Below are 14,733 nucleotides of genomic sequence, written 5' to 3'. Positions count from 1 at the left end.
CCAAAAGCAATTTATTAATGTTGTACATGTGTGTATATATATATGTACATGTATGTACCAACTGATTATCTATGTTACAGCACATTTGGACAAATTATTTGGTATAAAGTGTGCATAAGATGATGCAGACAGGTTCTTCATATTTGGAATACATTTGGATCTTAGTGAATCCATTTAGTTTAGTATTCTATCAAGCAAGAAATACTAATGTTTGATTACCAATATTGATTATCTTAAATTATTCTTGTTTTGGAATTATTGGTATTATAAAGATTCAGACTCGATCCCTCATTTTTGAGATGTGATTAATTGGACTCTAGCGGATTGTTAAATGCTATTTTCTTAATTCCTTCAAAATTTGTTGAAGTGTTGAAAAGCAAGCCTACAAACTCCTTAAGAGTTAGAAGCCTCTGGTTTAAAAATTTTAGGCCCCAAAAGGGTGGAATATGGTAGATCATTGGTCAAGTTGTCTGCCTAAATTCATATAAACTATTTAAGGCTAATTCTTTTCCTTAAACTTTTCTGATTTAGTAGTCCTCTAAATTTATTTGGTAAGCCTCCCCAGCATTTAAGTAGTATTTAGAAGCTAGTCTTCCTTTATAGAGTCTTATATGCCATTTAGTTCCTAGCTGTATTGGCCTGACAGCATCACACTTACTCCCTGAGAATCTGCCTAGCATACAATCAGAATGGGATTTATACTCTATAGTATCTGTTACAATATTGAGTCTGAGTCTTTTGTTCCGTTCTGAGACATACAACTGTCATCTTGGAAACCTTATCCTCCTTTAGCTCTTTCTGTTGTAGATGGGAGCCAAATTCTTTAACACAGCTACACTATACAGATCTTTTGTTCTTTGTTGTCTGTGATGTAGAAGGAATTGAACAAAGAATTTCTATTCATGCCTATCAAGCTGTTTTCCTAGTATGTAAATCGGATTTTTTTACATCAGGTTATAAAAGTAATCGTAGAATTTAAGCCGGAAAACAGCCTCAGAAATTATTGAGTTCAATCTTCTTGTTTGACAGTGGAGGGCATTGAGACTCTCCTTGTGTTGTTTGTATCTATGTAACCTGGTGCCTGGCACAGATCTAAGAACTCAGGAAATGCTTACTCAGAGAATGAAATTGCACTAGTTAAGTGACTTGCTTAATATCTCACAACTAAATAGTGGCAGAGCTGGGGCAAAACTCAGCCTCCTGGTTCTTTGTCCCATGCTTTTCCCCCCCTTTGGTATGCTTTCTCCTTTCATTAGGTTTATCTTTATTTAAGTTGGCAGTGGTTCCTAAGCTTTAAGTTTCTGTCCCCCAACCCATTTGTCAAGTACTGAAACTTATAAGAAAATAGTTGAAATACATGGTCTTCTTTTCCTGTAGAAGACCTATATTGAATCTTTTTATGATATAGTTAATATAATGTAATACAACAAAACATATAATGTCACTGCCTACTTCTATTTTTAAAATTTCAACTTTTGTATATATTTGATTATCTAAAAATAGGACATAGCTTTAAACTTGCACTTTTTTAATGTTTTAACGCTTTTTACTTATTGAAAGTATCTTATTCTTTTTTACACTTTTCTTTCCTCCCCTGAAATCCACTCCATCCCTCCTAGTGACATGTATAAGAAATTGGACTTCCTGCTGTGTCTAGTTTCCACATGAATAACTCTGTCAATATTTATGTTGCAGTTCTCAGAAGCAGAGTTTAGAGCTTACCAGTGATCTCAGCATCCTTCAGATGACTAGAAAAGAGCTTGAGAATCAAGTGGGATCCTTGAAAGAACAGCATCTTCGAGATTCAGCTGATTTAAAAAGTCTTCTCAGTAAGGCTGAAACCCAAGCAAAGGATGTACAGAAAGAGGTAAAGCGAAAAGACATTATGAGCCCAATTATGGTTGGACTTAAAGCCAAAAGCAAATCAGATATTCATGCTAGTTAGAAATAAAGGGAAGCAGAAGTCACATTACCTGTTAAAAAGTTGATACTTGGAGCATCTCTGCTTGGTGATTTCTAGCTATGTATCATGGTCCATATGTAGAGAATTCATCAGTAGGATTTGTTCTCAAAAATATAAATATGCAAAATTACATTAAAAAAATTTTCTCTACCAGTTAGTTAACCTATATGAGAAGCACTTTGTACTGGATCACTCAATTCATTATTTATCTTTGAAAGACAGTATCATATTTAACATAGAATACTTTTGGAAAGCAAACTGGGGCCACACTGTAATGCTGTCTAAACTCCTCAGGTGAAACTGGCCTGAAAAGTTACTTAAAATTCACCTCATAGCCAGCCAGCCAAACACATCTTCTATGACCTTTTACTTCCTCTCCTCCTACCCCTTTTTCCTCTTCTTCACAAATATGCTGCTCACTTTTCATGTCATTTTTCTTAAAACCTTGACTTGGGTGGCTTTTAAAAAAATCATGTTAAAAATGGTGAGGGTTTACTTTGGAGCAGAGAACCCACCCAGTCTCTTTCTGAGCAAAGCCTTGAAGTTGACAGTGAGGCAGTTAGAGCTGCGTTCAGTCCAGCTTGCCTTATACTACTCTCTGCATAGACTCCTGGCCAGCTTAGGGGGATGGAGAAGGCTGATGCATCTTGATCTCCTACTGGTCAGGGCCCCACCCCAGTTGCTGACTCTCTTAAATGAAGGATTCGTTATAAATTAAAGGAAGTTGAAGACAATTCTTTGTTTTTAATAATGAATTTTCCCCAAGTTGTTTTTGGATCTATTTAATCAATGCAGTTTTTGTTTGCACTTTGCTTTCCTTGTAGTATCCTGAACTTGAGAATGATTATTGTTCTTCTATCTTCATGTTTGTTCCTAAAGAAAAAAAAACTGTAACATTTTTTTATTTACATGTGGCCATATTGATTTTGTAATATGTTCGTTTTTATCTTCTTGCTAAGGATATGTGTTTTGGGAGAAATCTCATTTTATTTAATTGGAACACAAATTTTGTGCCAAAGTAAATATGCTGGTATTTAATACTGTAAGCACTTTGTGTCCTTCCAGTCCATATGCCATAATTCTTTCAAAATCTGGGAAGAATGCTGTGGTTGGAAGATGATTCTGTTGTATGTTAATATGAATGCATTAGCCGTTTTGTTGCATTATTTGTTTGCCTGTTTTTGGTCACTGAGCAATCAGTGCGAATTGCTTTAACTGTTTCCATAAATGGCAGTGGCATGTTGTCACAGCATCTAAATTGTTGATAGCCTTTGGATTGCATTAAATGCAGCACATTTAAAAATATGTCTGATCTTGTCAATATGTTTCTTTTCTATTTTCTTGTTCAGTGTTTTCCATTGTGAAATAATGTGGTCATCACACTTCTTTGTAATGTAAAATTGCTTCTCTTTCCGTTTGTCCTGATGTCAACTATTGGATACTAGTCTGTAACTAACATATTCTTTAATGAGGTTCCTATATCTGTGTAATCCACTGCAAATGAATTACTCCTTTTTATTAATGTACATATTCCCTTTCAACATTTCCCCTTTGTTCTCCTTTCTATGTGCACAGTATTATGATTATGTGTCTTCAGCACTGTGACAAGCTAAAATATTACAAGCTAAGCAAGCCCAGATACGATTATTTTTATGAAGAAGAACCAAAAGTATTGGTAATACTGTGTGGTATTTCCCTTTTAATCAGAACTGAGCTCATTTTTCACCTCTGAGTTAGAAAGCAAGATGGAGCAAAAATGATATCCAAGTGAGATGTGCAACTAAGGCTGCAAAAGGTGACCTTTGTTCCAACAATTAAATTTTATATTTGTGGCAGCTTTTATTTGAACATTTAATAAAGAAAAAGTATATGAGAAAAGTAAATTTTAATCCTCAGTATTAAGAGAAAAATAATAGTGTATCATCTTTATATTTGACTTAAGAAAGCATCTCTATATTTTAATTTAGTAGGAATATCTAATTTAAGAATTCATAAAACATTGAGTACACAAGTCCACCTGCAAAGACTGACTCAGGAAAGTTGTTTGGCTTCACTCTTGCCCTGGGGCCAGAATCCTTCCCACCCACTCACATGCTGAAGGTTAACAGCAGGATCTTCCTGACTGAGCTGCCTTCCTGTCATTATGTTTCACAACTCCTGGAGCAGAGAAATGATTAAGTACTTTGGTGGAAAGGACAGGCTGGATGTAAGAATGGCAGAAAAGGAAAGTAAGGGAAAGTTTAGGTCAGCAGATCACTTTTCACTTATTCTTTGTTAGTCACTGTTAAGAATCAGATCATTGAGAATTGATTATGTTCTAAGAGACTCGTGCAGAGACTAGCCTGGGTACACTGAATTTATTTTGGCAGCCTGCTGGTAACCTTCTGCCTTCTGGAAGGAAGTCCACAGATCCCACAAAAAAAAAACTGTCATAAAGTCCATGAATCTTACTCCTTAGTTCATTCTCTGGCATCCTACCCAAACTTGTTCTGGGAACATTGTTAGGTAACAGGGAGTTCCTTTCATATTTTACCTCGTTCTCTGTACCCATATCTTTCTTCCCACTTTTTGGTGACCTCTCTGCTGACTCTAGCCCTCCCACCCCTACTTCTTCTGACTAATGTTTTTGTACATTTGCATCCTTTTAATAGTTATCTCTGGAGTGCATAATGATGAGCTCCTAATTAGTCACTCGAAGGTATTTGCATTATTCAGAAGCACCATGTAGAGGGTGTCCTTTATTGGGGGAATTTCTAGGTTATAGGCGGAAAAGAACTGGTAACTTTCCAGCCTCATGGGCTATATTTGGGGAAGAGGAGAAACCTTTCTGGTATGCCAGACTTGCAGTATATTTATTTTATACTCAGCCCTTGTCTTTCTTTCTTCCTTTTAAAACCTTCAGAGATGGCAGAGTGGGGCAGCGGAGCCTGAGACAAAAGCACAACCAGCAGCAGAACAGTCTTTGCTCTTTGACTGGGAGCTCAGCTTGCATGTAAGATGCAATATCTACAAGTAGAATCAGTCTAGAATTCCTGCCTCCCAGAGCATTTAAAGTAGGGGCAAACCATACTACGTTTCACGTTGGCCTCACCTTTGTGCAAGGGATAGCTCGTCCATCTGAAAGTCAAATTCTATACAGTGAACTGTTTTCCAGAGCAGGAAGTGGTATGTTTCACTGTAGAAAAATGTCTATCAGAAACAGATCTTTAAAAATTATTTTTATTTGGTGCTTACGTTTTACATAGAAAGATAGAAATGTCCCAGTTCTAGTTGTTGGTACCTTAGATACATTTCTTTGCTTCATTTGCCTAGAAATTCACTTACCCAGAACACTTTAATGCTGAGTAAAAGGAGGCCTAATGGGAGTTAACGCTTTTTACTTTAAGGCTAAAATAGCTTGGCTAACATTCCTACCAGGATATAAACTCAGACTTCCTAACCTTGACATTTAATTAGGCCGTGGAGTTTTTCTTCATTTGCTTTTCTTTTGCTCAGTTTGAAATTTTGATTTTCTCCTTTCACTCACTTAATAGAAAAAAATGACCCTTTACCTTGCAAACAGATGACAGAATGGTGACTTCTCTTACTTTTTTTTGAATTCCAGGGCCAGAAAATTCTTACATAAAACCAAGTTAGCATTCAAGACTTCTTCTTAGTGCAAATGATTCTTATCCTCCTTAAAACAAAAAGGCTTGACTTTGGTGTTGCAGGTGACTAAGTAGGGTCTGGTATATAAGCCTGACTAGAACCATTACTTCATACCAATTTTAAGTTGAGTCTGCACACTCTTTTTTCTTTGCCTTTAGTATGAAAAGACACAGACTGTACTCTCAGAACTGAAGTTGAAGTTTGAAATGACTGAGCAGGAAAAACAATCAATCACAGATGAGCTCAAACAATGTAAAGACAACCTGAAGCTGCTCCGAGAGAAAGGAAATAATGTAAGTCTTTGCAAACTTGGCTTAGCTTTGATTGAGAGGCAGGTGAGAGTCCTGAAATTGATTTTTCAGAGGACTTTGTTACTGGTTTGAGAAACTAAAGCCTGTAGAACACATGAACTAAGCTTTTCATTATGAAATTCCATGATGGAATCGTTGTGCTGTCAAATTTTTGAGTAAGAATTTGCCCCTTAAACCTGTGTCCCTAGAAGAGTCCGAGGACTGCCTGGAGGAAGAGCCTTGTTGGCAAGAAAATAATTTACCTAAGAACTATCAGCTTTCCCAGATGAATCTGAAGTTTTGTCACTAAGCCGTCATCTGGCCCTTGTCTTTCCCCTGCTAGGAAATGAAGCACTGTACCACCAGGGACCTACCCAAGAAATAGTAGCACATCTTGACTCCTTAGCATAGCTGTATCAAAAAATGGAGACTTAATTATGGTTTTCATTTTATACAAATAACATTCTCACTAAGGCACGTTCCTAAAAAGCTTAGTGTCTTGTTGGCCTCTTACAAATATTAGGAAATATTTGGTGAGTTTCTGCAGGGCTCTGTGTGTGTGTTTGTGTGTGTGTGTGTGTGTGTGTGTGTGTGTGTGTGTGTTAAATTGGAACATTATGGTATAAATTGAGTTTAATAATATTAATTTGTTTTTCATTTGCTAAAAAGGCAGATAGTCTTTAAAAAGATGTTACTCTAAATAAATGTTGTGTTACACGTTTTGGTGATCATTGCCTTTGTGGGCCCTAACTGATGGATGTTCAGTGTGGTTGGTTGTGCTCTGACTTACTTCAAACCCCTGTCATGGCTTGGATACTGCAGTGGGCGTGAGCCACACACTTCCTACCAAGGAACGCACTCCGCTTAACCTGCAGCACAAGTACAAAAGAGTGATGTTGCATGGCCATCCAGTTACACAGTTGCACACACAATGCTCATGAGTTGTGTCCAACTGTCATTTGCTAAAGAAAGTCTCAGTTGTTTAGAAAATAAAGGCTTGTTACTTAGGTGGAAGGAAGCCTTTTAGAAGTTGATGAATTGGGTTTGGAGGCTTTATGCTAAGCAAAAATGGATTGCATTTGTTTCAAAAACGTAGATTACAGAACTCTTCTGAAATCAGATCATAATGGTTTGGTAACTTCTCTCTTTTGTGTTAATTCATATCCCTCTGAGTGTGGAATTTCAAACCACCTTCTACTAAATTAACCTATGAAGACATCTAGCATAATCAGAATGGATCCCCCTAATACTATTTAGAATGTTTTCAAAAGTAACCTTGCTATTATTATTTATAGTTGTACAAATAGGGTGATTTCCTTTTTTTATGATATTGGCTTATAGTATTAAACTGTTACTCTGTAATAACACTCATTGTAGTAATTCCCTTCCAATTTTAAAAATTAATTATATTCTGGTAACATAACTGAAAGCCCTGAGACTCAGCTGCATTCTTTATAATACCAAATATTTATCGTACATTGTATCAGATCTCTTGCTTGGTTTAGGAAGCACGCATCACAGGGCATTTATTTTTAAGCATGAAAGCAATACCATCTCAGGCAAAAGAGTTTTGGTTTAAAAAATAAAAAGATTTTGATGGAGGGATAAAATAAACTTTAGCCATTTCCAAGGGAGTACATTGTCAAATCCTAATGGATTCCGAATATGGAACAAAAATAATGTACTGTCAAGCAGGGCATCAGCTGGTGAGGTATTGTCATTGCTCTGTTTTAACGTGCTACATTTCGTTAGGGTCTTAGGGATACCCACGTTGCCCATTGCCTCCAGCTGTTCCTTTTAAACTGATAGTTTGCCGACTTACATACCACGGTCCATCATTCTGAATTGTATTAGATGTCTTTAAAATGTTTGAATCAGTGCAAAACCTCAGTCTTCCTATCTTCCCTCCCACCCTCCTGGGGTCTAAATCATCTTATCTGATTTTTTTTTATAGCATAAAATGATTTTAATATCCCTTCCCTTCTTTAGCCTTCCATATTACAACCCGTCCCAGCCGTATTCATCGGCCTATTCCTGGCTTTCCTGTTTTGGTGTTTCGGTCCATTGTGGTAGAGAAAGGTACAAGCACTACTGTTGAGTCCTTGTCTGTTTGTCCCCGTCACCTGTTTGTGCCATATCTGTAATATAGTGCATGGCAAAACCACACACAGGTATTTTGTTACCTGAAGCAAACCCTTCATTTAGTATGCCATGTATTGTGTCATACGAATGAACTGAACAATCAACTAATCACATAACATTTTGTGTTGTTTCCTTTGTAGTAATGCTAACCATGAATTAATTCCAACCTAACCAGTTGTTAACATGCTGCCTTTAACTGAGTCTTTGTCTCTAGCAAACTGGAGTAAACTATGAATTGCTGCAATATTAGTACCCTCTTCCCAATTGATATGTTTAATCAGATTTGAATGAGAAATGAAGAGTTTGCCTCTTTGAGGTTTTCAGCCAGCTTTCTTCCCCCTCCTCTCTTCCCTTTTCCATAGTGTAGAGTTTCTTTGTTTCAACTCTTTGCCTATATTTACACTGTGGCTGTGAAGATGAAAAAGGATGAGATTAGCATAATGGGCCATTGGCTCACAATCTCAACCCCATTGTGCATTTACTTATGAGACTATAAACCTATCCCATATCTTTCTGAGCCCTGATCTGCAATATCAAAATATTTCATTAAAAGCCAGCTTTTTCAATAAGACTCTCAGAAAACTCGTGAAAATAAAGCTATCAACCAAAGCAAGTTGATACTATAAAGCCCTCTGAAAGTTAACAGGGAACAGCCTATCCATGCTTGCATATTAATAGAACATATAAATTAATGATCATGTGACATTTTTACACTGGACATGGTCTTTACCAAAAGTATCAGACAGTCAGGGGTGTTCCCTAATAGCACTTCCCCATCTTGAACCCCATCTGATTTTGTCTTCTGCAGTTTCAAATTAGAGGATCAAAGCTTAGATGATTTTCTTTCTATCAGCTTACCCACCAGCCCCTTATATAAAACTACTCCAACATGTGAATCTGGTTTTTATCAAGAAATAAACATTTTAGGCAGAAATATACTCCAGGCATCTGTATACATCAGTTAGTTGTAATGTATGGATACTAGAGTAAATAAAGCAGGATGAGCCCAGAGGGTTCCTTAGAAGTCACTATTAGGTTTTAACTGTAACAAAATTGGAAACTGCCCAAGACTTTCCTGAGATGTATCAGGCTTTTTCACAGTGGTCCTCTAAAAGAGTGTCTGCTATTATGACTCTCCTCACACCTGCACTCCCTCACCACTTTTTCTTTTCTTTAAAAATTTATTCTTATGCAAAGATAAGGTTTTTCTAATGTTCTGTTAAGTATTCAGGACTCTCTGGATCCAATGGGTTAATAGGTATGAAAAGAGAGGGGAGAATGTGATATTGACTCTTGGTTTCTTTCCACACAGAAACCCTGGCCCTGGATGCCCATGTTGGCTGCCCTGGTTGCGGTGACAGCCATCGTGCTGTACGTGCCAGGTCTGGCCAGAGCTTCTCCATGAGAACGTTTCTTGAGTCCGTACACCGTCCTCCCTCTAGAAGCTGGCATCACACTCATGCTGGGGACAAACAGAACCATTTTCTTCCTTTTTACCTCTTAAAACAGCAGAAGTGCAAGAATACAGCTGTTAGGGTCATTGCTTTAAATTATATAAAATGTATCTGTCTATAAAGAGGATATAAAATTGTGACTTGATTCTACTGTAAGCAATAATTTGCTTGCAATTTTTCATGTAATTTTTAAATTAGTCTGTTGAGATTCTGAATATTATGGTGGCCTAAAGTAGGCTTCTTGGTACACCAAATTATTTATAACATTAAATTTATGGGTATTTTACTCTGAATTCTAGTGGCCAGATAATTCATTTTTGTGATTCGATAACTACCCAAACCAAACAACCTATACATACATGGGAAGAGAGGCCCTGTGTGCTCAGTGCCTATCAGTTTGAAATATATACACATATATATATATTTTTTACATATTTATGCCATTTTTACTTGTTATAAAACCACTGAGCTGTTGGGAACAAGACTTAGAGACAACTATTTGTGTGGATTTTTTTTTTTTTAAGGAGAAATACACTTGGAAAATATTCTGTTCTAGTGATAATTTGGGGAATATGTGCACATTTGTTCAGCCTTAATGTGATTTGATGATGTGGAGGGCATCAACTTTGAAAAACTTTCCATGAGAGTGTGTATTTTCTTGAGCAAACTGAAGTATTTCTGGGAGCAAAAACAGTAATTATACAATTTCAGTGCAGTAAACCAAACTGTTGAGTCAATTGGAATGTAATTTATTAAACCTCATGTATTTAAAGAGATATTTTCTTTAAAAGCCAAGTTACTTTCTCATATACAGCATTTTAGGAAGCATGGGTTTTTTTTTTTCCTATCATCTCTTCCTCTAAGCATGTTTAATTGAAGAAAGAATTAATATCTCTTTAGATAAGCTTTTACTGACTTAATTTGGTTATGATATTTCAAAGCTAATTCACGTTTGAGGTGAGCTGTTGTTACCTACCAACAAATTTCCTGGTTGGGTATGCAAATGGTTATTTTCTTTTTATTGTTGTTAATTGGGACGTTCTGTTAATGAGAAGCACTATTCCCAAGGTTAATAGTGTTCCATGCACAGTGAAGCACCTAAACACTGCTTGATATTATAAATTTAAGACACAGAAGTGAAAGTTTAGCTATGGTTTTGTGCGGCACCACAGTTATGTCAATAAAGTTTATTTAGGTCATAGAATATCCTAAAGTATCATATAGCTAAAATTTTCAGTCAATGAAGACTGGGAGGGAATGTCAGTGAATTGGCTTGGATGTTCTGTGGCAATCCACAGGCCTAGCCACATATTGAAATAGAAGTTTAGGATATAATTTGCCTTGTGCTGTTTGGCAGTCATTGTTTATACTTTAAAGGTTATATTTTAAGCTATTTGGGATTTGCTGTTGGGAGAATCACTAGATTTATGGAGGAATTAGTCACAAATGACTTGTAGAAAATACTGTCATATAGTTCATTTCATCATTTTCTGTTGCAGGAAGCCACTCCACCACAGAATGCTGATATGCCAGTGGTACCCAGTACCTCTTGTATATAGGTTATTGCAAATATTGTTCTGAAATGCTTAACTTCAGAATTACATTTTTTAAAGTAAATAATTGTTTTAAATCTATTTTGTAAAGATATAAAGTACAATAGAATTTCTCGAGTACAGATTAAACTATTTGCACTAACACACGTGATGTGCATGATTTAATAAAATAACTTTACTCTCCCTATGCATTTTTGAGTTGGATATCATTGAAATTCTTAGTGCTGACTCTACTATTGGATTGTTTTTAGTTTTTTCTTGAAATGACTCCTTATGCAACATAATATATGTTTAGTGTTCTTGGAGTTTAAGAGAAAACACTGAGCTGTTTCCTCCAGGTTTTATTAGCCTTTTATTTAACTTACTGCTCTAATTTTTTTCCTTTTACTATGGTTATTGTTAAAACATGACTCACTTGCCGGACAAGTCTCTTTAAATGTAAAGTCTAGTATCAATATTTACTTTATTCAAATTGAATAAATGGGTTTTCTAGTTACTGCCAGTATTTCTTAATATAAATGAGCCTATTCATAAAGCAGTACCTCCAGTTTTGTTCACTTCACTTCCAGGTTACAAAAGAGTAGGATTGTTCACTGTTAATGATAGAGTCATTAAGAAATTTTAATCATAGCAGTTAAGAATTGAACAACCCTATAATGATACATTTAAGAATTACTCAACACTGCTACATGACTGGGTCAGAAAATGAAAAGATGTGGTGTTTGAAGCTAAACAGATCCATATTGGCATCCTGGCTCTGCTTTTTATCAGCTGTGTTACCTTGGGCCAATCATTTATCTTTTCTGAGTCTATAAAATGACATCTATAAAATGGAGAGAATAATATCTATATTTTTACTGGTAGTATGAAAGTTAAGACAATGAATGTAAAGTGGCATTTGAGAGCTAAATAAGTGTTTATGAGAATGTCATACTGGAAAAAATACTGCATACATTTAAGTTTTAGTACAGCTATTTAAAATGAAGTGATTGGGGGGCCAGCCCCGTAGCCGAGTGGTTGAGTTCGCGCGCTCCGCTTTGGCGGTCCATGGTTTTGCCGGTTCAGATCCTGGGTGTGGACGTGGCACCGCTCATCAGGCCACACTGAGGCAGCGTCCCACATACCTCAACTAGAAGGACACACAAGTAAGATATGCAACTTTGTACTGGGGGGATTTGGGTAGAAGAAGCAGGGAAAAAAAAAGATTGGCAATAGTTGTTACCTCAGGTGCCAATCTTTAAAATGAAGTGATTGACTCAACTGTTCACTTTCTAAATGTGTGAATGAGATATAACTGCAACATAATGAATCCTAAGAAAGCATTGTCACCCAGCTCCATTTGTCCCCTTCATAGTGTGTCTTTGGGAAGTAATATGCTTAGTTTGCTAATGAGCCAATTCCCTACGACAGTGTGGAATTCCTGTTGTAACTCCCTTCAGGGTCACTTTGAGTCACATGTGAAAACCAGTCACATTGCTGAATAGTCAGAGGCTTTCAACCAAAAATAGTATTGCCTAGCTTGATCTCTCACTTTAATCACCAGACTTGACCCCAAGTGACTTTTGGCTGCTGCTAGTGTTTATATCTACTATGAAAAGGATGGAAATCTCCTACCAAAGAGAAAAAACTGCATACAAATCAACTGTATTAAAAATGTGCGGCCTTGCTCCAAAAATTTCACTTCTGGAAATTTATTCTAAGAACATAATTGTGTGCACAAAATTTTAACTACCAGGACATTTAGTGAAGCATTTTTTTCTAATCGTAATGGGTAAACAACCTAAATATCCATCAATAGGTCATTGATTAAATAAATTTAAATTGCCACCCTACGGATTACTGTGCTTGCAAAGTATGTGGGGAGATATTCATACTATATTATGTAAAAGAAAGACGTTACCAGTATAGAATAACGCTGGTTCTATAAAGAAAAAATGTAGACGTACAGAATATGTTGATAGCAGGAGGACTCAGAAAGATTTATAGCCAGGCCACAGTAGGGCCTCTGTCTGTATGATGGTGGGTCAGTTCTCTTCCCCTTTTATGATTTCTCATTTATTTTTAGTAGTAAATACATGTTGCTTTTGTAAATTTTTAAAAGGCGATTTGGTTTTGCTTAAATTAGAAACAAAAAGAATTCTGCAGAATTCCAAAGTGGTTTCCATGATTGAATGAGTCAGTAAGTTGTCAAAGTACCTACATTTAAAGGGGCTAATGTTCATTTGCACTTCTGAATTCTGGTGTGTTCATTTAAAAATCAGTCTTAGAATTTTAAACGTGTTTTTTACATATGTACATAGAATTAGAATGCTGGAGGAGGTCTTAGCAATCCATTCTCACTTTTTTGCCTGCCAGGGAGAAAATCTAAAGAATTTTTGACTCAGAGTCAGAATAATAGCTAATTATAAAGTTGAGAATTAAGATGATTATTTCTTTTTTTTTTTTGCTACTCCACATTGTGTGTCTAGGCTTCGATGGTTTTATATCTATTCATTTAGCAAATACTTATTGAGTATCTAATACGAGGCCCTGTGCCAGGTCCTGGCAATACTCAGTTCCTATCATCATAGAGCTTTTGGTGTAGAGAGGAAATATAGGCAAGGAAGCTGGCAATTGCAATACAATGTACTAGAGGAAGACGTGCGAGCCTATGAAACCATAGAAGAGAAGTGCATTTCCTCTCACCTTGAACCATCCAGCCATCCAAGCCAGAGACACCTGGCTGCAGAGCCAAAGGTGAGTTTCCCTTCTAGGTAGTCTGGGGAACAAGACTAGTTTCTCTGAAAGTACCAGGCTTTGCAAACCATTAAGATCTAAGATTGATTTTCCTAGAAAAGTCATTGTGATTGGAAAGCATTTTTAGGGCTTTGTGTACTGTCCTGGAGTTTTGCCCTGTTAAGTGGTTTTAATTGTACATTGCAAATAACTGGTAACTAATGAAGGATTTTTTTTTATGCCAGGGGAAAGTGTCTTAGCCAGACTGGTTATTTGAAAAAATCTCCCATTGATGGGCTGGGCCATGGATTAGATGGAGCCAATAACCCTTTCCACATGGAAGCAAGTGTTCACCATATCCTACTGCATGTGTTTACAGTGCTGCTCATTCAGGAGATTAAGCAACTGTATATTTCTTACTAAAGATTAAGCATGTTTTGGCCCAGATCTGATATGATTGGTCATGCGAGGACACTGAGATAATGCCTTTGAAAAAGGCAAGAACATTGAGAATAAATAAAAGCAAAAGGGACCAGAGGATGGAGCTGTGGGAAGGGGGGAGTGCAGAAACTTGTGCTGGTTATGCTCCTGCTATTCACGTCATCTTTTCATTTTGACCCCTTGAATTGGCCAGAGTACATCTAGGTAGCCAGACTTCATTTAACAGAGGTTCAAACTTCTACGCTATGAAATTACACCCTAAAGGGTTCTTTTATTCTAAGTTTTTATATGTTTATTTGTCCCATCATCTTGTCCAGTAGAATTTGAAGCAGGCGTGCCTCCTTGGAAGGCATTCTTTTTCCTCTTAAATGGCAGGGGTCCTTTCTTGCTAGACTGAGAACCCTTCCTCGTGGCAGGCTCTTCATGCAGACAAGGAGGGAGCATCAAAGGCACTAAAAAGTTCTACCATTTCCACTTCTTGAATCCCAGGTTTCTGCTAAAATTACTTGACTCCGTAAAATCTGCAT

At 36.7% G+C, this 14,733-nt stretch overlaps 1 protein-coding gene across 33 annotated transcripts in view; it reads left to right on the top strand.

The window, feature by feature from the left end:
- Nucleotides 1-11,546, top strand: part of SLMAP (sarcolemma associated protein) — a 158,934-nt gene extending 147,388 nt beyond the window's left edge. For 18 of the 33 annotated variants that reach the window (XM_046654982.1, XM_046654908.1, XM_046654953.1 and 15 more), the window contains 3 exons: nt 1,696-1,867; nt 5,770-5,904; nt 9,356-11,546. In XM_046654982.1, coding sequence (XP_046510938.1) covers nt 1,696-1,867; nt 5,770-5,904; nt 9,356-9,448 — 400 coding nt within the window. In that variant the 3' untranslated portion in view covers nt 9,449-11,546. Of the gene's footprint in view, nt 1-1,695; nt 1,868-5,769; nt 5,905-7,890; nt 7,981-9,355 lie in introns of all 33 variants that reach the window. The other 15 variants (XM_046654990.1, XM_046654918.1, XM_046654962.1 and 12 more) reach the window with 1 other exon arrangement.
- The last annotated feature ends 3,187 nt before the right edge of the window (nt 11,547-14,733 follow it).

This window comes from Equus quagga, chromosome 1 (assembly GCF_021613505.1).
Source record: "Equus quagga isolate Etosha38 chromosome 1, UCLA_HA_Equagga_1.0, whole genome shotgun sequence".
NCBI lineage: Eukaryota > Metazoa > Chordata > Mammalia > Perissodactyla > Equidae > Equus > Equus quagga.
Note: the sequence above shows the minus strand (reverse complement) of the source record. Positions and strands in the feature narration are given on the sequence as shown.